Raw genomic sequence first — 22,656 nt, 5'->3', positions numbered from 1 at the left:
TATTTTAGGCTCATGGTTGAAGTCGCAATATTTCTTTTTGCTATAATTTAAATAAAATAAACTCGTGCTAAACTTTTTATTTTTAAACTTTAATAATTGGTTTTGTTGTATCGTTTCTGCAAAAAAGGTAGCAGAAAGCCCGCTGCAGCAGCAAGCAGCGAGAAGATGCCGGAGATGGCGGTGAGCCAAGCAGTGCTTTTCCCATCACTCAGCAGCGTGGAAAACTTTATAGCAGCAGGGGTTATAGCCAAAACCGCAGGGCATCCGGCGGCAAGCACAAAACCAAGGATTGTGGGCAGTCTGCTCTGGCCAAACAAGCGGTCGCAGACAATGGGCAGTGCGGTAGCGAGCGACCCGGAGGAAACACCAGCGAGCACAGCATAGACAAACATGGGAGCGAGTGATTTGGCCGGCACCCAGATGCAGAGAGTGAGCACAGCAGTGATGAGTTCAGAGAGGCCGAGCATCGGCCATGTGGCGGGGCATTTGTCGCAGAGAAGGGCACCGAGAAGCACACCGGCGAGAGATGCAGCGGAAAGCGCATAGAGCACATTGGTGCCGTCTACATCACTGCCACCGGTGGTGGTGCGCGCAAAGGAGGGTAGGCAGAGCAGCTGAATGCAGCGCGCGGCAGAGGCAAATAACATGAGCAACATCAGAGCCGGCAGGCGCGCGTCGCGGGCATGGAGTCCCAAGGGTGGTGCCCGCGGCACATGTACTCGCGGGCGTAACCCCCAGGACGCGAGCGCACCAAGTATGAGTGTGAGGAGCGCCTGGACGCGCAGGCTCGTGGCTAGCCCGTGGTTCCATAGGAGCGAATGGTAGGTTGCAGCCAAAGCCAGGGTGCCAATGGCGGCACCGCACAGTGCACAGCCAGTGGACCACGCGCGGTACCGGTCAAACCACTGCATTGGGATGGTATACGCAGGTGTAAAAAGGAGCCCAACGCCGAGCCCGCCGAGACAGCCTTGTAGGAGGCAGAGGATCGGTAGTTGGTCGACGAAAGACGCGGCGAAGAGTGCCACAGTGAGAAGAAAGGTGCCAAAAAAGCAGCTTGCCCGCGCGCCCAAGTTGTCTGTTAGGATTCCTGCGGGAAGCGCGCCTAGGAGGGCAAACCCAATGAGCAGTGTGCCGATGAGGACGCCGTAGGTTGTTGCGCGGTGGCTGAACCGCCAGGCAGAAGCAGGGAATTCGCCCTGCGGTCTGTGCAAATCCGCGAGAAGTAGTGGGTTGCCATTTATGGCTTCTGTGAGCGAGTTTCGGTTAGTTGCCTCGTAGTACGATTCGTACACTGGGTAGCTGAACAGCGTTGACAGCGAGATGAACATTGCGAGAAAAGCCCAGAACACAATCATCCATCCAGTGAGGCTATCCCGTGTATTATACTCCCACGAGTGCGACTGTTTCCTGACAGACGCCGCCTGCTGCGATGATGGCGCCAGAGACGGTTCCTTGAGTGAAACATCATGGAAGGAAGGCTTCTCATCCATACTGCCGGCTTTCGGAATCTTGGGCTGAGCAATCCATGATTCGCTGTAGAGGGTATCCATACTGTGGTCGTCGCTGATATTACGTTGTGTTGTCAGCGACGGACGGCGGGGAAGACTGTTGCTTAGCTGGGTCTGGTTGCTTTTGGCTGAGCTGCGGAAGTACGGTATTTGGTGGACGAAGTTGCGTGGTTTGCGCAGAAAACTCGACGTTGGTGATTTTGATTTTGATTTCGATTTCGACGTTGGCGATTGTTGGGATGGGGATGAGTTTGGCTTGTGGATGTGCTTGAGCCATGGCGACACAGACGGCGGCGGCGATGGCTTTGGAACTGGCGCTGGCGGCGGCTTAGGTTTCTCTTGGGGAAGCGGGTGTGTGCGGGTTTTGGCTGGACGCGGCAAAGTCGCTAATGGCGGTGCTGGCCTGGGCGCTGGTTTAGGTGACGCTTGTTCTTTTTTATTGGTTTCGGTCAGATCGCTGATGCTGCTTCCACTGCTGCTGCTGCCGATTTTATCGACATTGTTGCCGTTGGTGCTGCTCTCACTACTCTCACTTCTGCTGTCGCTTTTACTGCCGCTTCCGCTGCTGCTGCTGCTGCTGCTGCTGCTGTTTTCGTTGAGCCAGCTGCGGTATATTTCTAGCGCCTGTCGCGACTGCGGGTCGTTGCTTTTGCTCTTGTTTGGCTCCATTCCTCTTAAATCGACAAATACTAAAATATAGTTAAGAATGAAAAATAGAGTTTAATATTTTTTTGGTTTTTCACCAAAGGATATTGAAAAGTAGAAATGATTTTATTTTAACGAGGCAAAAATAGGAAAAATAGGAAAAATAGGATTAATTATTTGTATTCAACGCATAAATTATTGCACATCCAAACAAACAAACAAACAAAATAAACATTCTAGTTCAGCCACAACTTCAGCTGCTCGATCTGGGCCAGCACGGTAACACGGCTGGTGCCACCAATCGAGCTGCGGTTGTCCACGCTCTTCTCGTAGTTCCACACAAGCAGAACATCGTTGGAGAACGACGTATGCAGGGTCTGGAGATCCGCCACTGAAAGGTCGCTGATCTGGCATCCGCGGTCCTCAGCCATCTTGACGGCAGCGCCCGAAATATGATGCGTCTCACGGAAGGGGACGCCCTTGCGCACGAGGTACTCGGCGAGGTCAGTGGCCAGCATGTCACCGGTCAGGCTGTTCTTCATCTTGTCAGCGTTGATCTAAGTTTTTGCACAAATAATTCGCAGGGTCAAGTGTAAAAATAAAATTAGTTGAAAATGTTTTTCTTGCCCAACAGGAACCATCAAGTAGTAGTTCAAATTCAATGTTGTGTTTGTGTGTAGAGGAAGGTTCAGTTATCTATGGCAGTTGTATCCATGTCACCCAGATGGTAGTCAAGGCGAATCATAAAGACTAATCAATAAAATCATCATATATATATAACCACACAACACAAGCACATTGGGATCGCAAAACATAACAGATAAAAAACAAGCAATACTTACTCTCAGCGTGGCAATGACGGCGGCAGTGATCTGCAGTGATCCAGTCAGCGTATCGACGGCGTCAAACATGGGCTCCTTGTCCTCTTGCATGTCCTTGTTGTACGTGCTCGGCAGACCCTTGTAAGTCATCATGAACCCGGCCATATCGCCAAAAACCCGGCCGCTCTTTCCACGCAAAAGCTCTAAGCTATCGGGGTTCTTCTTCTGCGGCATCAGGCTGCTGCCCGTGCTGTACGCGTCTGCGAGCTGCACAAAACCGAACTCTGCAGTTGAGTAGATAATAAGGTCCTCGGCAAGTCGGCTAATGTGCACCATAATCAGGGAGCAGTGGAAAAGGAACTCGGCGACAAAGTCGCGGTCAGACGTTCCGTAGAGCGAGTTAGGCGTGACGGACGAGAACCCGAGCTCCTTAGCCAGCCACTGGCGATCGACCTGGAACGGGTTGCCGGCGAGGGCACCCGAACCCAGCGGCAGCTGGCAGATGCGCGGCAAGGACTCCTCCAGCCGCTGCGTGTCCTGCTGGAACGAGAACGCGTAGCTCAAGAGGAAGTGCGACCAGCGGATCGGCTGCGCGCGCTGCAAATGCGTGTACCCAGGCATCAACACGTCAACATCGGTCTGCGCACGGCTCACCAGCACGCCAACGAGCTCGCGCAGGAAGTTGACCATCTGCTTGACTTCGTCACGCAGCCACAGCCGCATATCTGTGGCCACCTGGTCGTTGCGCGACCGCCCAGTGTGCAGCTTGCCGGATACAGACCCGATGATCTCGCCCAGACGGCGCTCGTTGGCTGTGTGGATGTCCTCGTCTCCGGGCTTGAGCTCAAAAGTGCCGGCTTGCCATTCGGAGAGAACCGTGGCAAGGCCCTTGTCCAGCTGGGACTGCTCGGTGAGCGTCAGGATGCCTTGCTTGTGAAGTGCCTTGGCGTAGGCACGCGAGCCTTGAATGTCGGCTGCGAACATGCGCCGGTCAAAGTGGATCGACTCGTTGAACGCCTCCATGAGCGGATCGGTGGCGCCCGAGAAGCGACCACCCCAGAGTTTCTTTGCGCCGGAAGACATTATTGGGTTAGTAAGGGAAGATAAATTGTGGTAAGAAGGAGAAGTGGGATTATGTTACAGAAAAATAGTAGATGCGCGTGTTTATAAATGCAGAGAAAAAAGAAGAGAAAAATTTGACAGGGAAAATGGCGGAGGGGGGTTTTTATAAGATTAATGTTTGTACAGGTGGAGGTATGATTTGAGAAAATCGAGCGCGGCTTGATAATGATTAGTACAAATAATGTTGTTGGGTTTGAAGAGAAGAGTGTAGGACGATATCGAACAAAACAGCCAGCAATTTAAAAGAGTCACAACGGCAAGAAAGGAAAAAAAAATTCTATAGACACGAACGCGTGGCTGCAGAGAAAATTTTTCACTTTTGTTGGCGCGTTTACGGCCAGGATTAGAGACCTAATCCTGGTCCAAAAAAATACACTATCGCTTGGTATCACCCAATCGATTATCGTAATTGTCGGAAAGGACCCGTTTGATTTAAATTACCAGCCCACCATTTCCACTCATTTGTGACTCACCTTGGTTGTGGCTCGAGTTTCATATTCAGATTTGCTTTTCCAAAAAATTCAGTTTTCCGATACTTTCCCACCCAAACTCAAAAAGTAATAATCAATTGATTTTGCGGTTGTTGCTTGAATTATATTAACCAGTCAACCTACTTGACAAATGATGCTCCGGGGCGTTTAAACCACGCCAAGCAAGCCTGCAATATCGGCACACGATCCGGACGGTTCTCGCCACTACTGGTATTACTAGAGGAATTGGCATTAGCAGCACTGCGCACCGCATCAATATCCATGCTGCCAGCAGAGGCAGAAGACTCGCCAAACCGTAAATCAACAAGGTTCAACGATGGGTTTCTGCCAAACTCTGGCATATGCAGTCCCACAAGCACTTCCTTCTGCTTCTCACGTTGCTTCTGCTCCTGCTCATACTGGTACTGGTGCTGGTGCCGATGCCGGTGCTGCTGCCGTGCGCCGTCACTCGTATCCTCAGCAACGGCAGGAGCAGCAGGTGAACTCTTGATCCCCCGAGGCACTATGCGTGGCACAGTAGTCGGCGGCATTGGCCACTCCATGCGCGAAATGATCGACCCGTGTGATTTCGACTGCCGCATCGCCTGGCTGCGCTTATTGCAGCGCATCGTGTTGTCGCCGGCAATATGTATTCCGGCAATATTTGCAAGCGCATCGATCCACAAATGGGCTTTGTCTGGCCCGCCGACATCAAGCAGCATGATTTCAGTGCCCATATATGCATCAGATACTCGGATCAAGTGGCTGTTGCCGCTGGTCTCACGCGATACGCAAACGGTGATCGGGTTGAGAGGAACAGTAAAGTCCGCCGTTGCCACATGTGTGAGGATATCTGTGTCAGATATTATTGTACGGAACCCATAGAGGAACCCAGAAATAAGCACACATCTGCAGAAGAAACCCACAGGACTGTGCCCTTTGTGCCGGCGGAATGCATTGGCAATGAAGAGGGGGCCTGGACTTGGTGTGGATGTCATTTGCACAGATGATCGGTACTGCCGGTGCTGCGGTTGCTTGGCGATGGTCGACGATCGGGGCTTGGGAAGCATGCCAGCGCTGCTGTGGTCACTTTTCTGACTGCCGGGCCCTTGGGCCATATGCAACGCATGGCGCCAATGGTCGTGGTCGGTGGGCGTTAGCGCGCAGAATACGTGGGTGCTGTCGGATGTATTGCTGCGAATAATCAGCGGCGCGACACTGCTACTGCCACTCATTTGCTGCAACTGCAATTTACCAGTGGCCGTGGCAGCAAGACTAAGGGTAGCCTTGATGCTGGAACTGTCCGAGTACATACTTGCCGAATCTCCCGTTGTATCCGCCATGCTACTGCTGCCACCGACAATTCTGTGGTTGACGAGCCGAAACCCACAGCTCAAATCAACCACCACCAAAGATTTCTCCGACAACGGACCGGTGCCTGCACGGTTACTTGCATAGCAGTGCAGCTCCTGGTTCCGCAGCACCAGCCAGCAGAGCTGCCACGATGTGGCAATTCCCTTGGCATGCAAATAATATATCTGTCCCTCGGCGCCCGTGGACTGTGCGCGCTGCTGGGCTTTGTTGATATTCAACAGTGTTTCTACTATTGCGGACGATTCCTGCGCTTGGTCGCGGTCCTGCAGAATAACAGTGTCGCCTGGTTTAATTCCATATGTGGAGAGGAGAAAATCTGCGTCCAGCCATTGCGAGCCCGCCGGCCAGTAAAGCTCGTAGTGGTGGGGTTGTTTTCGCGCAGTGCTGCTTGTGCAGCTAGTGCGCGAGGAGGATACTGCTCCTGTACTGGTGCTGCTGCTGATGGCACTAGGTGGTATCGGCGTGGGTTGTGACTGGTCTTTGAGAATGCGCTGCCATATGTTGAACCGCAGCATGCAAATATCCCGCGCCTGTCCAACGGTGATTCCAGGCGGCACTGATATTCTTCTCCATGTGTCCTCGCCCGCATCAAGGACATTTAACCACGCGCCCGCCATTCCCCGGATTGTCGCCTCTCTGCTGATGGATGATAAATGATGGTCGGTCTCGAACTCGCTCATCTTGGCTGCCGGTGGTGTGCTAAAGCTGTCCGAGTGGAGTGACTGATGGTGGTGTTTATTGGTGTAATGTTGGATGCGCAGAGTGTTTCGATACATGTGTTTTGAAGATTCTGTGGATGCGAGAGTTGAGGTTGTGTCGTTGGCTGCTGCGGCTGCTCCTTTGTGGGCGGTGTTGTATTTTATTGGTGGTTTTGCTGTGAGGAGCGTTGGAAGAGAAGGGTTAAAGTCGAGGGGGGTGTGAATGTTGACAACAGCATAATTGGGCCCCGTTGTTGTGCTCTTTTGTTGGCCGCTCATGTTTTTAGCGTCTTCGGGTAAAAAAAGCATATAAAATTTAAGGAAAATGGAATATATGAGATAGGGGCCGCGAAGTCGAAAACTTTGTATTGGAGTGGTGCGACTAACCATCTATATATTGTAAAGATTTTAAAACTCTGAATGCTGACAAAAAACAAGGCTAGTCCCTATTTTTATTTTTTATGTGGTTATCTCTCCCGCCACTCATCATCCCAATTGTATTTTCCCTATTGCCAAGCCTAAAAGTCTATTGTCGTAGCCATTGTTTATATTTTTCTCATGATCAACTAAAAATGACACGGAGAACAAACAAATCTGAATTCATTGTCTGAAAAGATTCAATTCAAAAATCTACAATAAATTTATATATTCTTTTCTCTCCTCTCCCCCCTCTTTTATTGCTTATACTCCAAGGGAGTAGTGCTACTTTTATTTTGTGTACGTGTCCATCAAGGTAAGCAATACGGCATAGCAGCACAATGTAAACAACAGTTTGCATTCATAAAAAGTCCGCATGGATCTGAAAATATAGTATTTTCTTTGGCTATGACCCAATTTTAGTTTTATTTTAAAACCAATATTAATTTTTATATTCGTTTCGTTGCTATTTCAATAATAATTACGGCATATGTCGTAGTTTATATTTCGCGATAAGTTCAAAAGCTATCGAGATCTGATGTTCATGATGTGGCTGGAATTCAAAATAATATTGTTCAAGGTATTTTAATTTTTGAAACACGTAAACTGACAATCAAATATAATGGTAATTCAATGCGTACAGTGTTGTTTTGAATAGATATTGTATTGTTTTATTCTAAATGCGTGTAGCTGTAATAGTGTTGCAATTTCATTTACAGTATATAGTCATGTTTACACAGGCTGATATTTCGAAACTTGCTTATGTTAATCTGTTTTGATCGATACATGCAAAAAATAAAGTATTTGCAAAGCATATCCAATCAGCAAACATAATGCAAAGCTTTGAAAGCCATAGTCTTTTAAATACAGCAATGGCCTCATTTCGTTGCCCAAATCTCTAGTTATTTAATAGTTTAATATTTCTAACACGCGGCGCTTACTCACTCACCCGGTATCCTGCAGCCAAGCCCACTGGTTGTTCCAATCCAGCTACACCCTCGGCAAGAAATTTCGTCAAAACCAATGCGTAAACTCCGCAGATTTTTTTTACCAAGAAACCACAAACATATTTACTCCTGTGGCGTGCCCCCACGATGGCGTTGTCGAATATTTTATTGGTTATACTTTGTGGAGAGAGTCGCTTGCTAATTTCAAGTTGAGTTGAGCAAATGTATGTCTATTTTTATTTTTGCTGAGTGTATATGCACACAAATACCAATGGTTTTGTTGGAATATAGGAACGTTCTATGAACTTGTAGATAAACTATAATGATATAAAGTATATTTAATAAATAAGTGCTATGCACTGTGAAAGGTGAAGAGTAGAAAGCATATTGCTTTGGTCACTGTGTGACTTATTGTTTGTGTTGCTAAACAGCCAAGACTGGTTAATCAATTGATCGCCATCAACCAATAGGTTTACATAGTGATATGACTGGTAGAAACAAATTCCAGATCAACATGGTTATAAGTGCGGTTGTGGTTTCTATTGCTGCTTTTGAATTTAAAATAAATATTGACTGTTCTTGTCAGCACGAAATTCTATTTTTACCAATGGGTCAGAAAGCATGTTATTTGTTCTGGATTTGAAAATAATGTTTGTAGAGAAAGAAAAAGAGAGTGAGGGAGAGGGAGAGGGAGAGTGAGAGTGAAAGAAAAATAGATCTAAAGTTAATTATATTGAATTTTCCAACATTATAGAAAATTCATTAACATTTAATCCCAAAAGTATTGTTTTCTTGGAAAAAATGTTCATATTTTTAAATCGAATGTAAGATTGGAGATATTTTTACTTTTTATTTTTCACTTTTCACTTTTCGCACTTTTTGCACTTTTCCTTTTTTTTTCTCTTTATTCTTGAATACAAATTTAATATTTTATATAATAACCGAATATGCCTCTTACCAAAATAAAACACACTGCCGATAGCTACAAGTGTACCACATGTACTCAAACATTTTCCACAAAAGGATTATACAGGCACCATTCAAGGAAACACAATCCAGTCATGGTTACAGCAGCAAACGGCAGCAAACACAAACTACATTGGAAGGACGACAAACTCGAGTGCTTGTGTGGATACGTGACTGGACACAAACATATGATAATAAACCATGTTCCAATGTGCAAAATGCTTGACTCAGTTGGCACTCTCGGCCAGGCTCAGATGGTAAGTTATATTACAATATTTAAAAATATACAAAAATATACAAATAATTTTTTGGCTAACATCATCTTTACTTATTTATTTGTTTATAGCCACCTCCATCAGAGTCTGCACTTAAATTTTTGAACCTGTACGTCGATCGAGCCAGTGGTGTGATTGTGTGTTTGACTTGCTGTTATGCTGTGTCTCCAGGTGGCATACATTCTCACATTAGTAGCTGTCAAAAGAAAAATAGCCATGTAAGCAAAGTCCATAACAGCTTGGAAGCCGTGAGGGGGGCATGTCGTTATTTACTGTCAAACGAATCGGGTGCCATGGCTGACGACGAGTTTCGAATATGGTTCAAGGAGCGGGTGTTGCGAGTGGATGCGCCGATTACGAGAATTAAAGTCATTGAGATGGCGTATTGGTGTGAGCATTGTAGTTATGCGTCTGCCAGTATAGATCGGATGGCCATGCATTATAACAATACGCACAAAACGGGTTGGAGTAGTCAGAATGCAATTACAGGCTCTGTTCAACAGCTGTTTTCGGGTGGTCCATACAGCTGCAATATCCGCGTTAATATTTCTGCCAGTTCCGATCCTGCCATTTTTACGACCGTAATCCCACTTAATCCAGATCCAGCGGCCTCCATTGGACTGACACACACCCAAAAAGTGCGAGCCACTCAACCCGCGGCTTCAATCAAACCATCCATTCAGTACGCGTACACGACAGAATTCCTGTTCAATGATAGCGTGTTTGCTAACATAGCCGCAACACTAAAAGTCAAACCGGACCCATTGGACAAGAGGTTTCTTCACATTGCCGAAAAAATGGAAGACATTGTCAAAAGCTGCTTCGAAAAGTATAAAAAAGATGTGGACAATATTTTTGCAGATGGTTCAATTCATCAATAAATTACCTTTTAAATACTAATATAATAAATCAACAATTGTGTTTATTTCAGCCAGGGTTTGATTAAGTCACATTGGCTTGGTCAAAACCTATGTTGTTTCAAGTATTGACTACAAAGGAATCAATTATTTTTTGTTTTTGTTTTAGCTACGTATGAGAACATATAAAATGAACAAAATGGAAGACACCTTTCTATGTTCTCATGAAAAATAAAGTTACGTTTTCTATGTATTTGTAACAGATACAAGCATAGGTTAAATTAGTTGATCGTGAAATTTACAATGTATAATTAGCACACACACAATTGGCCAATTTGGTACCATATTACATTTCCGTTTTGCTATATGCATAATATACGTTTTGAGCAAAACATGGCTTATACTGTTGGACATCAAAGCATATAATGTCGAGCTCTTGCAAAATTTATTATTCTGCGCCACTTTACTTTACGTCTATTGTGCTAGGGCATTTTAAATTATGTTTTTACAATAGTATATATTTTTTTACTGGCTCGGGGCGAAAAGTTTCCCGAGAAATTTACATTTTACTAGATATTAGCTGCAGCAGAAAAATTAAATCCAAAATAGCAGTAATTGTAATTTTTCTAGTCAATTTTTTTACAATTATTCGTAAATTACCAAGTGGTATCGATAAAGTCGGGGAGGGGGGGGCATATAAAAACTGGAAATATATTTTGTCATCAGTGTTTTAAAAAAACCCAAGCACAGACATATATATACACAAGTGGCTGTTATGTTTTTTTTATAAAAAATTATTAGCTTTGTTTTTTTAACATATCCATTTAGAACTAGCGACATGTATTGTCTATTAGTACTGATCTGACTGGATCCAAGCAACTTATTTCCCATGGGATTTTGTCTGAATTCAGAACGCATATCCAGCCACCGCAAGTGCATTCAATTAAAAAAGCATTTATTTTTTATCAAGCCTGTACCGGCTACATATTTCCAGCCTTGCCCACATCGATGTCACTTAGTCTTTCCCACGCGCAAAAATGTGGTAACTGTAGTGCTACGAGGAGAGTAAAAACGCAGAAAATTCCATATAAAAATGCGCTAAGAAAGCCACACTTGTCGCCATATTTGCGAAATTTCCGTCGACTACTGTCCATATTATATTGTTCTACTTTGAGTAGCTGGCGTTTTTCTTTGACTCACTTTCAATTATTTTTATATATGACTTTGAGTACAATATTTTATCTTTCTTTCTTTTTATTCATTATTAAAATATTATTTTTATCCTCATTCGTTGCTATTTTTTAGTGCAATACTTTGTAAACATTAACTATATTTATTATCATGTTAACAATAAGGCGCTGCATCAACAGTGCCCGTACGTTGCTCATTATATGTAGCCTCGCAACCCTTTTGTTTGTTGGTTGTGCAAAGTCACAGTATGCTGCGGCAGATTCAACCCTTAATGCCATCAGCTCTACGGGTGCCTCAGATATCATCCATAAATCCAGCCAACCAAGCGTTTACAGCCTCGTTATTATTTCTACAATTATCATTTTTGGCATCCTCAATTCCAAAAGCCTTAGTGTCGCGCTTACATTTGCGTACAACTGCTTTTTCAAGCCACTGGGTCAGCACAACAGCCAGCAGGACCGGCTCAATGCCTTTTACACGGGACAAGCTTCGGTGTATGACGCCACGCGGGGTGGGCTGTTGCGCGGCAGAAAGACCATGCTGAAACTTTGCGCGGCTGAGCTCAAGCGACAGGATGCCAAACTGCCAATTTGGGTTGATATTGGCGGCGGCACCGGGTGGAATATTGAGCAGATGGACGAATACTTTGGCGTGGCCAGATTTGAGCGCATATATTTGGTGGATCTGTGCCAGCCACTGTGCGAGGTTGCCGAGCGGAGATTCAAGGCCAAGGGTTGGGACAATGTTACGGTGGTTTGTCAGGACGCCACTAGTTTTGTTCTTCCCGGACTCGAGCGCTCTGGCGCAATGGGTCAGGTTGACTTGGTGACCATGTCGTATTCATTGTCCATGATGGATGCCTACCACTCGGTGGTCGACCGCATTGAGAAATTACTCAGGCCGCAAGCCGGATTTGTCGGAGTCGCCGATTTCTACGTGTCTGGCGCTATTCCTGGGCAACGGACCAGTGCGGCTGGTGTGCTGGGATATCAGTGCAACTGGTTTACGCGCGTGTTCTGGCAGCATTGGTTTGAGTTCGACCATGTGCACTTGCATCCATGCCGGCGCAACTACTTGGAACACAAGCTGCACACCCACAAGGTGTTCAATGGCCGCAACCACTTTGTCGTTCCTTATCTTGTTCAGATACCTTACTATGTATGGCTCGGCCGGTCGCGCGATTTGTCGAACAGACTGCCAAAAAGTACTGATCAGTCTGTGCAGTCAATGTTTGATGAAATTACGCCCGAGAGCTCGACAATCGCATTGCCGGATGTGGAGGATGCAAGTGGTCCAGAAGAACAGCGCGGCTGGAGGCGACTACCCTACCAGCCAACCAAGCCCGAGCACGCGCAGTTTAGCACTTACATCTACGGCTTCACCTGGGAGGACCCAAGACGCGATCTCGAGGTGCTGGATCTGAGCAGCAACGACCGCGTCCTGGCCATCACATCCGCAGGAGACAATGCCCTGGCCTATGCCGCACACCAGAGCGGGGCTCAAATTCACTGCGTCGACATGAACCCCTGCCAGAACCACCTGCTTGAACTTAAACTCGCAGCTCTGCGCAACCTTGGCTATGAGCAGTTTTGGCGCATGTTTGGCTTGGGACGCGAGCCTGATTTCAGAAATATTTTGGACTCTGTTTTGTCCGCCGATATGTCGTCGGCCGCATACCAGTATTGGCGAAATAACGTCAGCGCGTTTGCACCCACGCAGCCGGCCCTTGCCAGGGCAGTGTTGGGCGACATGGCACATTGCAATCTGTACACCACCGGGTACTCTGGCATGGCGCTGCACAGCTTGCGGGCGGCTTTGAAATTGCTGGGCGTGCATCGTGTCACGCAAAAGTTAATTGCGAGCAGGTCAATTGATGAGCAGGCCAAGCTATGGAAGCAAAAAATCCGTCACCGGATATTTAGCAATTTAGTCGTTCGGCTGTTGGACAACCCCGTTGCAATGTGGCAGTTTATGGGTGTGCCCATCAACCAGTGGAACATGCTGCGCAGTGAAGGTTCCATGTCGCAGTATGTGCGCGACACTCTGGACCCTGTAGCCGCAGCCACGTCATTTACCACAGACAACTATTTTTACCGTCTTTTGTTTGCCCGCCAGTACTCACCAACTTGCTGCCCGGACTACCTGACCAAATCCGGGTTTGAGCGTTTGCAAAGCACAGCTAAAAGTGGATGCCTGACATTTCAACTGCACACGGCGACTATAATCGATGTACTAGCAGGCATGCGCGATGGCGAGTTGACAAAAGCCGTGATCATGGACCATATGGACTGGTTTTCAGCAGAGGACGCTGACGCAGAGGTTGGGGCGCTGGCTCGTGTCATTGCCAAGGGCGGGTTTGTCTTATGGCGCAGCGCAGCGAGAGTTCCATGGTATATTAAAACGTTTGAGGCCAATGGATTTGCTGTTGAGGCGCTGTCAATAAGGCAGCCAAACATCATAGTGCCAATTGATCGCGTGAATATGTATGCCAGTTTTTACAAGGCCACTCGGGTATAGACATCTATTAAACCAATTCAAGAATTAATATAGCCATTTATTATTAAAATTGAAAAAGCACGAGATATTACCCACGAGCATACTAGTTGGTATTATATCTCCCCCCTTTTCCTTAAAATAATATTAATATGCGTGTGCCTGGTGGTTTTGAATTGATTTTTATATGCGTCTATCAAAAACGATTGAGTGTCCACGCCAAGGAAAAGAATGAGACTATACGTATCCTGCAAATAGGCATCCTTCCCATCCAGATTGCATAGCAACCCGACAAATCCTTAGAGACCAGTGCCAGTATACTACTATGGCTGCCGATATTAATCATTACGCTGCTTCCTTTCAAGAGAAGAAGCAGGGGAAGGTGGATTCTTGCGCACACGCTTAGGGTTGGCCTTTGGCTTGGACGAAGTGTCAGGCGTCGCTGTAGTCGCACACGGGTTCAGCCGACCCTGATGATGCCTTTTTGTGCAAGAGACGGGGAGGATACTTGCCTGTAAGCAGGGCATTGTGAATAATGCAAAAGTTCAACACTGCAGCCATGTCACGATTATTCCACCTCCATCTGCCTGATAGCACTTTTTTTTCGCACTCCTTAATCCGCTGGTAAAATGCTTATGAATATTTCATGTGTACTGCTTTTTTACTATCTCTGGCGATGTGAATTATTGTCGTCCGCAAATATCAACATTGTATATTATTTTAGCGAGCCAAGGTTACAGCTTAGATTCGGATTCTGCAGCCGGTTTAACACTTCTTTGCACACTTTGCCTAAATGTTTAATGCGGTTGGATAATATCAAGTAGTATTTATCTGGTCTCTGCTGCTGTTGCTACAAGCGATTTATTTTCTTTTTGGCGCTCACAATGAAGAAAAAAGAGATCCATCACATGCTCGGGCTATTTTATGCATTATGCATTATGCATTTTTCATTTTTTCATTCTTTTGTTTCGTTCTTTCGTTCTTTCGTTCTTCGTTTTTTTAATACTTTTTTTGCTTTATTAAATTTTAGTTGGTTTCAAATTCAAATTCAACTGCATAGTGATTTATATTTTTCCTTTGTTATTTTTACAGATATCATATTTTTTTTAATTTTTCAAATTTGTAATGAAGATTTACCATCTGGCAGTGATTAGGGCGTCTGACCCACAGACAGATGAGCAGAACAAGAGACCAAGTTTAATTTTGTGCTCCGAAAGCGACCTCTCAGAGTTTTCATTTTTCCAGCGCAGCAGGTAAGTAGTGTTCAATAGAGACAGAGTAGGCAGACTTTGAACAAAAAAGAAAGAAGGCATTATACGAATTTGGCAGCTGGGTAGTATGTATGTATAGTGTGATTTTTTTCCAGAATACAACTTAATGTTCAAAGTGTCGACTAATTTCCATTTGATTTTGGCTGTATAGTGTGGCAGAGTTTATGAATTTCTTCTCAACAACAGTTGCCGAGCGCACATCCGTAGGACAAAGACAGGCAGTTTCAAACTCTGAGCAAGGCGACCGCATAGTATATGCAGTACGCGGTAGCTCTGGTGTCTGTGCCACAGTGATTACGGACAAGGAGTACCCTGATCGAGTGGCACTTACGTTAGCTGGCAAGATTCTGGATGAGTTCACGCAGACGTATAATGCGGATAGAATTGCGGGAGCCTCGGATAAATTGGCGTTTCCGTTGTTGGGCGAAATGCTGGTGAAGTATCAGGAGCCGAGGCAGGCGGATAATATTATGAAGGTGCAGATGGAGTTGGAGGAGACTAAGGCTGTACTGCATAAGACTATTGAAGGGATTTTAGAGAGGGGAACTAAGCTGGATAACCTGGTGGATCGGTCAACTGAACTGTCGAATAGCTCAAAGGCTTTTTATAAGACAGCAAAGAAGACTAATTCGTGCTGTGTCATCATGTAGGTTTTTTTTTTCGTTTTTTTCGTTTTTCCATTTTTATTTCATTTTCGTTAAATATATAATTTTACGGTCAATGTCACGTTTTTTTAATAATGACACTCATTGATGTATGGTGCCAAGAAAAAAAATCTTACGTGCTATTGGTTCTTGTTGATGATGCGGTTTTTTTATTTGGGTGAGATTTTTTTCTTGTTTTTTCTTGTTTTGTTTTGTAATTTTTTGTAATTATTTTCCCGACTATTTTCATATATTTCTATTTGTCATTTCTAATAGTTTTCATACTTTTTTCCCAGACAATAAACTCAATGGAGGATTCGCGTGGAATTCCCAAACAGCGAGTGCCCGGTAGCCAACCCAAAGATACGATCAGCAGCAGCAGCGACTCTGGGCACGGCATGAGCATGGCCGAGAAGCTAGCGATGGACTCGGCCAAGGAGGCTGGGTGGAAGATACGGTGGCCGCACATTCGGATGATGTCGCAGTCACCCGACCTTACAACAACACCACCACCACCAGCAGCAGCAGCTTCTGCTGCCTCTTCTCTCTCTAATCCGATCCCAGGTCTAGCGCCGCAACCGAAGCACTCTGCGGCAAAGAGCACCGTAGGCGCGTGGACGCAGGTGTTGGGTTTTATTGCGGAGCTGATCGAGGTGTTTGAGACCAAGCACGAGGAGCGGGCCAGCACAGCAGCCGCAGCAGCCACAGCAGCAGCAGCAGAGGAAGAAGAGGAGGATGAGGAGGGTGAGGGCGTGGACGCACAGGACTCAATGTCCGAAGTGAGCCCGCAGGCTCACCATGAAGCAAGCAGCAGTCCGCCCGGGCGCACAGTGCAGTTTATGCGTGCGCACCCGCTGCTCTGCCTACTGCTTGGGTGGGCGCTGCTGGCAGCGACCGACTGGCTGGTGACCAGCAAAGCCATCCCACACTTGCTCACACTGCTGACGCAGTCTGCCTGGCACTCGCCGCCGCCGCTGCCGAGCATCGTGCTTCCATTTGACGCGCCCTGGGGCAGCACCTGGAGTGGCAGCTCGCAGGCGCACTTCACGCAGTGGCTTGCGCTCCGGTGGGAATCGCTGCGGCTGGGCGTGGATGATATGGGATGGCGCATGCAGTGCGCGGCGGTTTACGGACTTTCGGGCTTTGCCTGTGGGCACGCTCTGCAGTGGGCAGTGGTTGCCTGCGGATCACTCGTTGTGCTGAGGAAATGCCTGAGAGTGGGCGTGCGGCCGACTGTCGCGTACGTCGCGTACTTTGGCGTTGCGCATTTGGCGCTGTCTCGCGTTGTGCTGCCGCCCGCCGGTGGTGGCGAGGCGACCGGCAGTTGCGATGCGTTGGATTTGGTCGCCACGTGTGCGGACGCTGCACCGTATTGGTGCGCCGAGGATGTCTGCCGCGTGGCTGCAGTGGCGTCGGTGGCCGGTGGTGGCAGCGGGCGGGCGGGGTTGCCTGCGCACTCGCCGTTTGCCGATGCCGTGGCGGCGGCGGCGGCGCAGGGCAGGTCGCTCGAGGACCGGCGGCGGCAGCGCACCCGGCGGCTGCACGCCTGGCGCCAGGCAGCCACCAAGGGCTCCCCAGCCACTGATAACATCCGCGTTAATTTGATTCTGGCACTTGCGACCATCGCAGCATTCATCTGTGCGGCGCAGCGCGTGCGCATCCCCGGCGTCTCCTTTGTGCGAGCCTTTGCACTGTTCTCGCTTTTGGACTATGCCTGCCGCCGCACGCTCGCTACGCTGTGGCCCTCGGCCGGTGATCGGTATCTGCGGGGCGGCCGGATGACCAAGTGGTTGGCCTTCCACGTGCTTGGGGTTTTCGTTCTGATGGTGGCGAGGGAGGCGGCGATGCGCGTGCTGGCGATGCGCGTGTGGTATCGGACTGTCGTGCATGAGCGCAGGAAGGACGGCATGGCTGTGCTGGGAAGACGCAGAAGGAACGTGGCCGGTGTGCGGTTGGTGCGTAATTACGCGGGGACGTCGGCGAGCCAAGCGCGATCAAACCAGACGCAGTCTAATCAAGCGGCTTCGGCAGTGGCGGCGGCGTACGCGCACCGTGTGTGCTTTCTTTGCCTCAGCGGGTTCTGCGAGAAGTGCCTTTTGTCTATGGAGATCTGGCCCACTACCGCCGCTGCTGTCCCCACAGCCGATCTCCACTCGTTGGCAGAGGCGTCCGGGTCCAGGCGTGGGCGGTCGCGGTCTAAGCAGAATGCCCAGCATGTGGATCCGATTCTTGTCGAGCCGGCTAACGGCCTCCCGTCGCTGCGCGACTCGCTGCTGACCATAGGACTGCTCGGCCCCTCTGCAGTGGCTGCTGCTGCTGCGCCGCTGCCTTCAGTGTCGTCGTCGTCTTCGAAGCGGGCAAGCAAGATGGTTGATTTCTGGATGACCTGCAGCGTAGCCCACTGCCCTTGCCGCCCAACGCACGGACTCGGCCCTTCGTCATTTGTGCCCAAGCCGAAGCCGACGCCAGCAGCCGCAGGGACAACAGCGAGGCCAAGGCAGCCTCAGCCTCAGCCTCAGCCTCAGCCTTTTTTTGTGCAGCAGCAGCAGGGCGCAGTGCATCTTTCCTTGTCCCAATATTTTGACGAGCTGAGGGCATTGGGGCTCGTGCGGGCGGTTGACGCCAGCATCTGCAGTGTTAGTGGCTGCGACCCTTCAGCGGCCGTACTGCCGTTGATCTTTGGGCGCTTCACAGTGCCCGAGTACCCGCAGTCGCTGGCCGCCGCGGCGCAGCTCATGGTGCCATCATCGGGTTCCTCCCTGGTTACTGCGACGGCGGATAATGTTCTTGAGGCAGTTACTGAGCAACTTCGGCGCAGAGCAGCGTTTTTGGCGCCAGATCAGCCTAGAGCGCGTATCCTAAATGTGGATACGCCATTGGCTGTGGCGCGCAGTGCGGTGGATTTGGAGAGATCATTTGCGCTGAGTCTTACGTCGATGGGAGTGGCCGGTGGTTGCGAGGCGCAGGTGTCGGTGCTGCTGACGCCTTGTTTGGCTCATCTGTTGTTGGCTCATGAGGTGACTGCGCATACGGCTGTGGTGAGTGTTCCGCCGGTATTGGCGCCGTGCACTGCTTCTTCTTCGTCATTACGACCACCTCAGCAGCAGAACCAGCAGCCTGGGGCCGATGCGTATTATGATTTTGTGCGCGTGCAGGTGCCGCGACACGACATTGTGCTGCGCGTCAATGGGCAGCGATGGCCGCAACATCAGATCTCAGCACTGCATGCGCCGATAATTATTCGCGGATTGGTTCCTGGAAACTCCTATACAGTGTGTCTGACCATATTGGGCATGCGCAGTGCGGAGCTGTACATTAGGCCAAGTGATTTTTTTGGCGGAAATAATTCTGGAAACACTGGTGATCTTACTGCTGCTGCTGCTGCTGCTGGGGGCCTCCTTGGGGGGAGGAAGAATGTTGAGGGGGTGCGCGCAGAGTTGAGAGACTTGGGTAAGCGGCTTTCTGCTGCTGATTTGGATATACGCAAGATGAACCGGGGCATAGAAGGCATTTCCCCTACTGATACTGCTGTTGCGGGCAATGCTGGTGGTACTGGCGAGCTGGGCGCGGCGCGGACGCGGTTAGAGAGACAACGCGCAGAGTCACATAAACTGGACGCTAGACGCCGACAACTCACACGGACACTCGATCAGTTGAATTCCCAAGTAGCAGTTCTGTGCAATGAACTAGAACAGCTTACTTCATCCAGCACTTCGACTCTATCATCTTCACTATCCCCACCGCCTTCTTCTTCGCTGGAGGATATGTCTGTGACGTATCAGGAGGAACACGCTTTTTTGGTGAAAAAACTCCAGGAGGATCGTGATGGACGCGCGAAAGATTTGCGTAAATTGACAGAGCGGAGATCGCAGCTCATCCGGGTGGTTGAGGAAAAGTCACGCAGGGCTGGGGAGGCAGAGCGTAGGGCTGGGGAAATACGGAGGATGGTTGAGGAGGTGCAGAGGGGGATTGAGGGCGCTAGGGCGGTGGGAGTTCAGGTTGGACGCAAGGTGAGAGAGACTTCACTGTTGATGCCGCCACCGGTGATGGTGGATTTGGATCTGTTGAAAAGGCAGGTAGCAGAGATTCGTGGGATGATTGTGAAGGAGCGCGAATTGATTAATAAATATTAATAATATCGAGTAAAAATTAATTAATTAAGAATGAATGAATGAGAGTATGCGTAGGAACAGGGTTTGTAATGGTAAAGCACTTGGCATAAAGTTCAATGAAAAGGGAGGGTGGCATTTTGTATAAAGTAAAAAGAAAATTGATTGTATAATTGTAATTTTTTTTACTTCTTTGTAAAAAATAAAATAAAGATAAGTTCCATTTTAAAAGTAAAAAAGCGAGTGGTTCCATTTTATATTTCCTAGTTGTTGCCAAGGGTAAAACAAAAAAGATTATTATTCGCATTATTATAAAATGAGCATTAACTGACAGACTATTTATATTGTCCAACATTGATTTTCCCTCCTCTTCTCTTCTCTTAACTATATTTCAATTTTCACCTCCATTTACACATCATTTTTATTACAATTTGAACATTACAAAATGAAATTGTTTTTGATCCTTGTCGCTATTCTCACCACCACCCTTTCCAGCTTCGTCCATGGCACGGCCACCCTCGGTACATCCTGCGATCCCTCCACAGACACCCCAACCTGCGGCTCCCCCACCCACCTTCTCTCCTGCAGCCAATCTCACTGGGTATTCCAATCCAACTGCACTCTCGGCACAAGCTGTCGTTTAAACCAATGCGTAAACACTGCAGATGTTTACCAAGAAACCACAACCGTATTTACCCCCGTGGCATGCCCCCAAGGAGGCAATGTCGAGGATTGTATTGATTATACTTTGTGGAGAGAATCGTTTGTTAGTGTGGAGTTGAGTCGCAGTGAGGCGTTTTTCACGTTTACGCTTGGAGAGGATACGGATACAGTTACTAATACTAATGGTTCTAATGGGCGTTTGGTTGGTGAAAATAAATTGTGGACCAGCTTGGTTATAAGTTCTGTGGTTGCCGCTGCAGCTATTGTTTTATAATTTTTTCGTGTTTTTTTTTGTATTTGTATACATCCATTTCTATTTGTTTATATTAAAATTTTAACATCATTTATAAAAAATACACATGTCCGAACATGCATATGGTTTTAATTCAATCACATGTACCTGTTTATTTTGTATTTAAAAAATTATGATGGGCACCAACGCATAATAATTCTGTAAATCGATAACTGAAGATAAACAATAACAAATAAATTTAGAAAGCATTAAACACTTATAATACCGATTTTTTAAATAAAAAATTAATATAATTTAATGACGGGGTTTGACTTCAAGCTTCAGGCCCACCGGCGAGATGAGTCCGCCGGCCGTGGAGGGCGTAGAGTGCCAGAACGGACTGTCTGCGGGCAGCGTCCACTCAAAGCGCAAAAAAAGAAGAGCCATAGCAATGCGCTGCTTAATCAACGCAAACTTCATGCCCGAACACTGACGGGAACCATTGCTAAACGTCGTAGAAGTATAAGGCGCAACCGCCTTGACATCAGCACCTTTATCTTCAGCAAACCGCTCAGGGATAAACTTTTTGGGTTCGGGGAAGTTTGCCGGGTTATAGTGCATCGACCAGGAATCAATGGACATAGTGGCGCCTTTGGACAGAGTGTAGGGGCCCAGTTGGACAGGCTCAGAGAGGCAGTGTCTGATATCTGTGACAATGGAGTTTTTCCTCATGGCTTCCTTAAGAACACTATTCAGGTACATGAGTTGCTTGATTTGCTCGTCGGTCGGGTAGACGTCACGAGTGTCACCAATGATTTCAAGAACCTAATCGCGCGCCTTTTTCTGGATTTCTGGGTAGCGGGCCAACTCCATCATTGCAAATGAAAGTGCATTAGCCGTGGTGTCGTAGCCAGCAACGTAGAACAGACCGATATTGTCGCGCAGTTCCTCCTTGGTCAATGGTGTGACGGGCTTGCCGCGATCATCAAGCATCTTGCCAGATGTTGATTGAATGTACGACTCTAGCAGCAGCGTGAGCAAACTGGCGTTGTTGCGCTCGTCAGAAGTAAGCAGTGCCATTTTCTCCACCTCAGCGAGTCTCTCTTCAATGGTATTTTCGAGGAAAGCATTAAAGCGCTCGAGGTTCTTCCACTGCTGGGTGCGGTTTCCCACGGGGAAGAGATCCAGCCACGGGAGCATGTTGTAAATGGGATGCACAACAGCAGCAACCAGGTTATCATACATGGAAGTGTACTTGTTGCCGGGATTGCGCAGTGCCTCAAAATCGTAGCCCATGACAATGTGGCCCAAAACATCAACAGTGGTTCTGTAAAAAATATGCAGCACTTCGACCGGCTTGCTGCAATCGGTCTCAAACACGTGGATCATGTCATCCATGGGCTTTTTGAACAGATGTGCGGGCCACAGATGGCGGAAAGCGGGACTGACAACTGCGCGGTGACCGCGGTAAGCGCTTCCATTCTCAAAGACCAGCGATCTGCCGGGGACACGCGGGCCAAGACTGTGCGGAATCATCTTGCGAACATTGACTTTTTCAAAAATATCCGACTGTGTGAAAAATGTGCGCGCAAACTCGGCGTTGTTGATGCTGTACTTCCAAACGCCAAACATCCAGATCTTGGCAACACCGGGGTCCTCAAAGTACGGCTTCTGCAGGTTCTGCATGATTGTGTAGCGGTCAATGGTGCTCTGTAGCATCCAGCGCAGAGATTTATGCACTGGAATGTAGGGAACGCCACCGTCTTGGTTGGGAGGGGGTGTGAGCGCGGAATGGAGGCGGTATGTTATGTAGACAATGGCCAGAGGGCAGCGCCCAGTAGAATACCGTGGCTGTATAAATAGCGCTGATGCAGTCCGAGAGACTGCCAATCAGCAAAGTCATCTTGTAATTTTAGCTCTTTACTATTCAATAGTGGAGTGCGAGAAGAATAT

The 22,656-nt window shown here is 47.9% G+C and overlaps 11 protein-coding genes across 11 annotated transcripts; 6 read left to right on the top strand and 5 right to left on the bottom strand.

Annotated features, from left to right (window-relative positions):
* Positions 1–83: 83 nt before the first annotated feature.
* On the bottom strand, positions 84–2,027 carry BX661DRAFT_188203 (major facilitator superfamily domain-containing protein). The gene has a single exon (XM_051537377.1). It carries the CDS (start codon positions 1,548–1,550, stop codon positions 90–92), a length of 1,461 nt encoding a protein of 486 aa, XP_051389090.1. The 5' UTR covers positions 1,551–2,027; the 3' UTR covers positions 84–89.
* Positions 2,028–2,260: 233 nt separating this feature from the next.
* On the bottom strand, positions 2,261–4,346 carry BX661DRAFT_188201 (argininosuccinate lyase). The gene is made up of 2 exons (XM_051537376.1): positions 2,996–4,346; positions 2,261–2,710 (listed from the first exon to the last, which is right to left on the bottom strand). The coding sequence occupies exons 1-2, from the start codon at positions 4,055–4,057 to the stop codon at positions 2,390–2,392; spliced, it is 1,383 nt and encodes a 460-aa protein (XP_051389089.1). The 5' UTR covers positions 4,058–4,346; the 3' UTR covers positions 2,261–2,389.
* Positions 4,347–4,625: 279 nt separating this feature from the next.
* BX661DRAFT_188200 (uncharacterized protein) lies at positions 4,626–7,064 on the bottom strand. The gene has a single exon (XM_051537375.1). The coding sequence runs from the start codon at positions 7,026–7,028 to the stop codon at positions 4,707–4,709; it is 2,322 nt and encodes a 773-aa protein (XP_051389088.1). The 5' UTR covers positions 7,029–7,064; the 3' UTR covers positions 4,626–4,706.
* Positions 7,065–8,863: 1,799 nt separating this feature from the next.
* BX661DRAFT_62972 (uncharacterized protein) lies at positions 8,864–9,442 on the top strand. The gene has a single exon (XM_051539336.1). It carries the CDS (start codon positions 8,950–8,952, stop codon positions 9,346–9,348), a length of 399 nt encoding a protein of 132 aa, XP_051389087.1. The 5' UTR covers positions 8,864–8,949; the 3' UTR covers positions 9,349–9,442.
* A 933-nt stretch (positions 9,443–10,375) lies between these two features.
* On the top strand, positions 10,376–10,957 carry BX661DRAFT_62968 (uncharacterized protein). Its single transcript, XM_051539335.1, has one exon. It carries the CDS (start codon positions 10,526–10,528, stop codon positions 10,832–10,834), a length of 309 nt encoding a protein of 102 aa, XP_051389086.1. The 5' UTR covers positions 10,376–10,525; the 3' UTR covers positions 10,835–10,957.
* Positions 10,958–11,380: 423 nt separating this feature from the next.
* Positions 11,381–13,808, top strand: BX661DRAFT_165659 (uncharacterized protein; the record flags this gene model as incomplete). Its single annotated transcript, XM_051533350.1, has 1 exon — positions 11,381–13,808. Exon 1 carries the CDS (start codon positions 11,442–11,444, stop codon positions 13,806–13,808), a length of 2,367 nt encoding a protein of 788 aa, XP_051389085.1. The 5' UTR covers positions 11,381–11,441.
* A 953-nt stretch (positions 13,809–14,761) lies between these two features.
* Positions 14,762–15,782, top strand: BX661DRAFT_188191 (Longin-like domain-containing protein). The gene is made up of 2 exons (XM_051537374.1): positions 14,762–15,037; positions 15,207–15,782. Exons 1-2 carry the CDS (start codon positions 14,910–14,912, stop codon positions 15,703–15,705), a joined length of 627 nt encoding a protein of 208 aa, XP_051389084.1. The 5' UTR covers positions 14,762–14,909; the 3' UTR covers positions 15,706–15,782.
* Positions 15,783–15,912: 130 nt separating this feature from the next.
* On the top strand, positions 15,913–19,843 carry BX661DRAFT_188190 (uncharacterized protein). Its single transcript, XM_051537373.1, has one exon. It carries the CDS (start codon positions 16,008–16,010, stop codon positions 19,830–19,832), a length of 3,825 nt encoding a protein of 1,274 aa, XP_051389083.1. The 5' UTR covers positions 15,913–16,007; the 3' UTR covers positions 19,833–19,843.
* On the top strand, positions 19,844–20,840 carry BX661DRAFT_188189 (uncharacterized protein). Its single transcript, XM_051537372.1, has one exon. The coding sequence runs from the start codon at positions 20,254–20,256 to the stop codon at positions 20,743–20,745; it is 492 nt and encodes a 163-aa protein (XP_051389082.1). The 5' UTR covers positions 19,844–20,253; the 3' UTR covers positions 20,746–20,840.
* A 178-nt stretch (positions 20,841–21,018) lies between these two features.
* BX661DRAFT_226657 (cytochrome P450) lies at positions 21,019–21,645 on the bottom strand (the record flags this gene model as incomplete). The annotated part of the gene is made up of 1 exon (XM_051538976.1): positions 21,019–21,645. The coding sequence occupies exon 1, from the start codon at positions 21,463–21,465 to the stop codon at positions 21,019–21,021; it is 447 nt and encodes a 148-aa protein (XP_051389081.1). The 5' UTR covers positions 21,466–21,645.
* Positions 21,375–22,606, bottom strand: BX661DRAFT_226656 (cytochrome P450; the record flags this gene model as incomplete). The annotated part of the gene is made up of 2 exons (XM_051538975.1): positions 21,375–22,466; positions 22,519–22,606. 2 exons carry the CDS (start codon positions 22,604–22,606, stop codon positions 21,529–21,531), a joined length of 1,026 nt encoding a protein of 341 aa, XP_051389080.1. The 3' UTR covers positions 21,375–21,528.
* Between the last annotated feature and the right edge of the window lie 50 nt (positions 22,607–22,656).

Source organism: Kickxella alabastrina, assembly GCF_025024165.1.
Source record: "Kickxella alabastrina strain RSA 675 chromosome Unknown BX661scaffold_29, whole genome shotgun sequence".
NCBI lineage: Eukaryota > Fungi > Kickxellomycota > Kickxellomycetes > Kickxellales > Kickxellaceae > Kickxella > Kickxella alabastrina.
This window is presented reverse-complemented; position numbering and strand designations above follow the sequence as displayed.

What these genes read in the sequence shown, in the direction of transcription:
- BX661DRAFT_62972 (XM_051539336.1), top strand. Translation starts at nt 8,950, where the DNA reads ATGCCTCTTACCAAAATAAAACACACTGCCGATAGCTACAAGTGTACC.
- BX661DRAFT_188191 (XM_051537374.1), top strand. Translation starts at nt 14,910, where the DNA reads ATGAAGATTTACCATCTGGCAGTGATTAGGGCGTCTGACCCACAGACA. An exon ending in TCATTTTTCCAGCGCAGCAG is followed by an intron (nt 15,038 to 15,206) that starts GTAAGTAGTGTT and finishes TTGGCTGTATAG; the next exon opens with TGTGGCAGAGTTTATGAATT.
- BX661DRAFT_188201 (XM_051537376.1), bottom strand. Translation starts at nt 4,057, where the DNA reads ATGTCTTCCGGCGCAAAGAAACTCTGGGGTGGTCGCTTCTCGGGCGCC. An exon ending in CCGTCATTGCCACGCTGAGA is followed by an intron (nt 2,711 to 2,995) that starts GTAAGTATTGCT and finishes GCAAAAACTTAG; the next exon opens with ATCAACGCTGACAAGATGAA.
- BX661DRAFT_188200 (XM_051537375.1), bottom strand. Translation starts at nt 7,028, where the DNA reads ATGGTTAGTCGCACCACTCCAATACAAAGTTTTCGACTTCGCGGCCCC.
- BX661DRAFT_188190 (XM_051537373.1), top strand. Translation starts at nt 16,008, where the DNA reads ATGGAGGATTCGCGTGGAATTCCCAAACAGCGAGTGCCCGGTAGCCAA.
- BX661DRAFT_62968 (XM_051539335.1), top strand. Translation starts at nt 10,526, where the DNA reads ATGTCGAGCTCTTGCAAAATTTATTATTCTGCGCCACTTTACTTTACG.
- BX661DRAFT_188189 (XM_051537372.1), top strand. Translation starts at nt 20,254, where the DNA reads ATGAAATTGTTTTTGATCCTTGTCGCTATTCTCACCACCACCCTTTCC.
- BX661DRAFT_188203 (XM_051537377.1), bottom strand. Translation starts at nt 1,550, where the DNA reads ATGGATACCCTCTACAGCGAATCATGGATTGCTCAGCCCAAGATTCCG.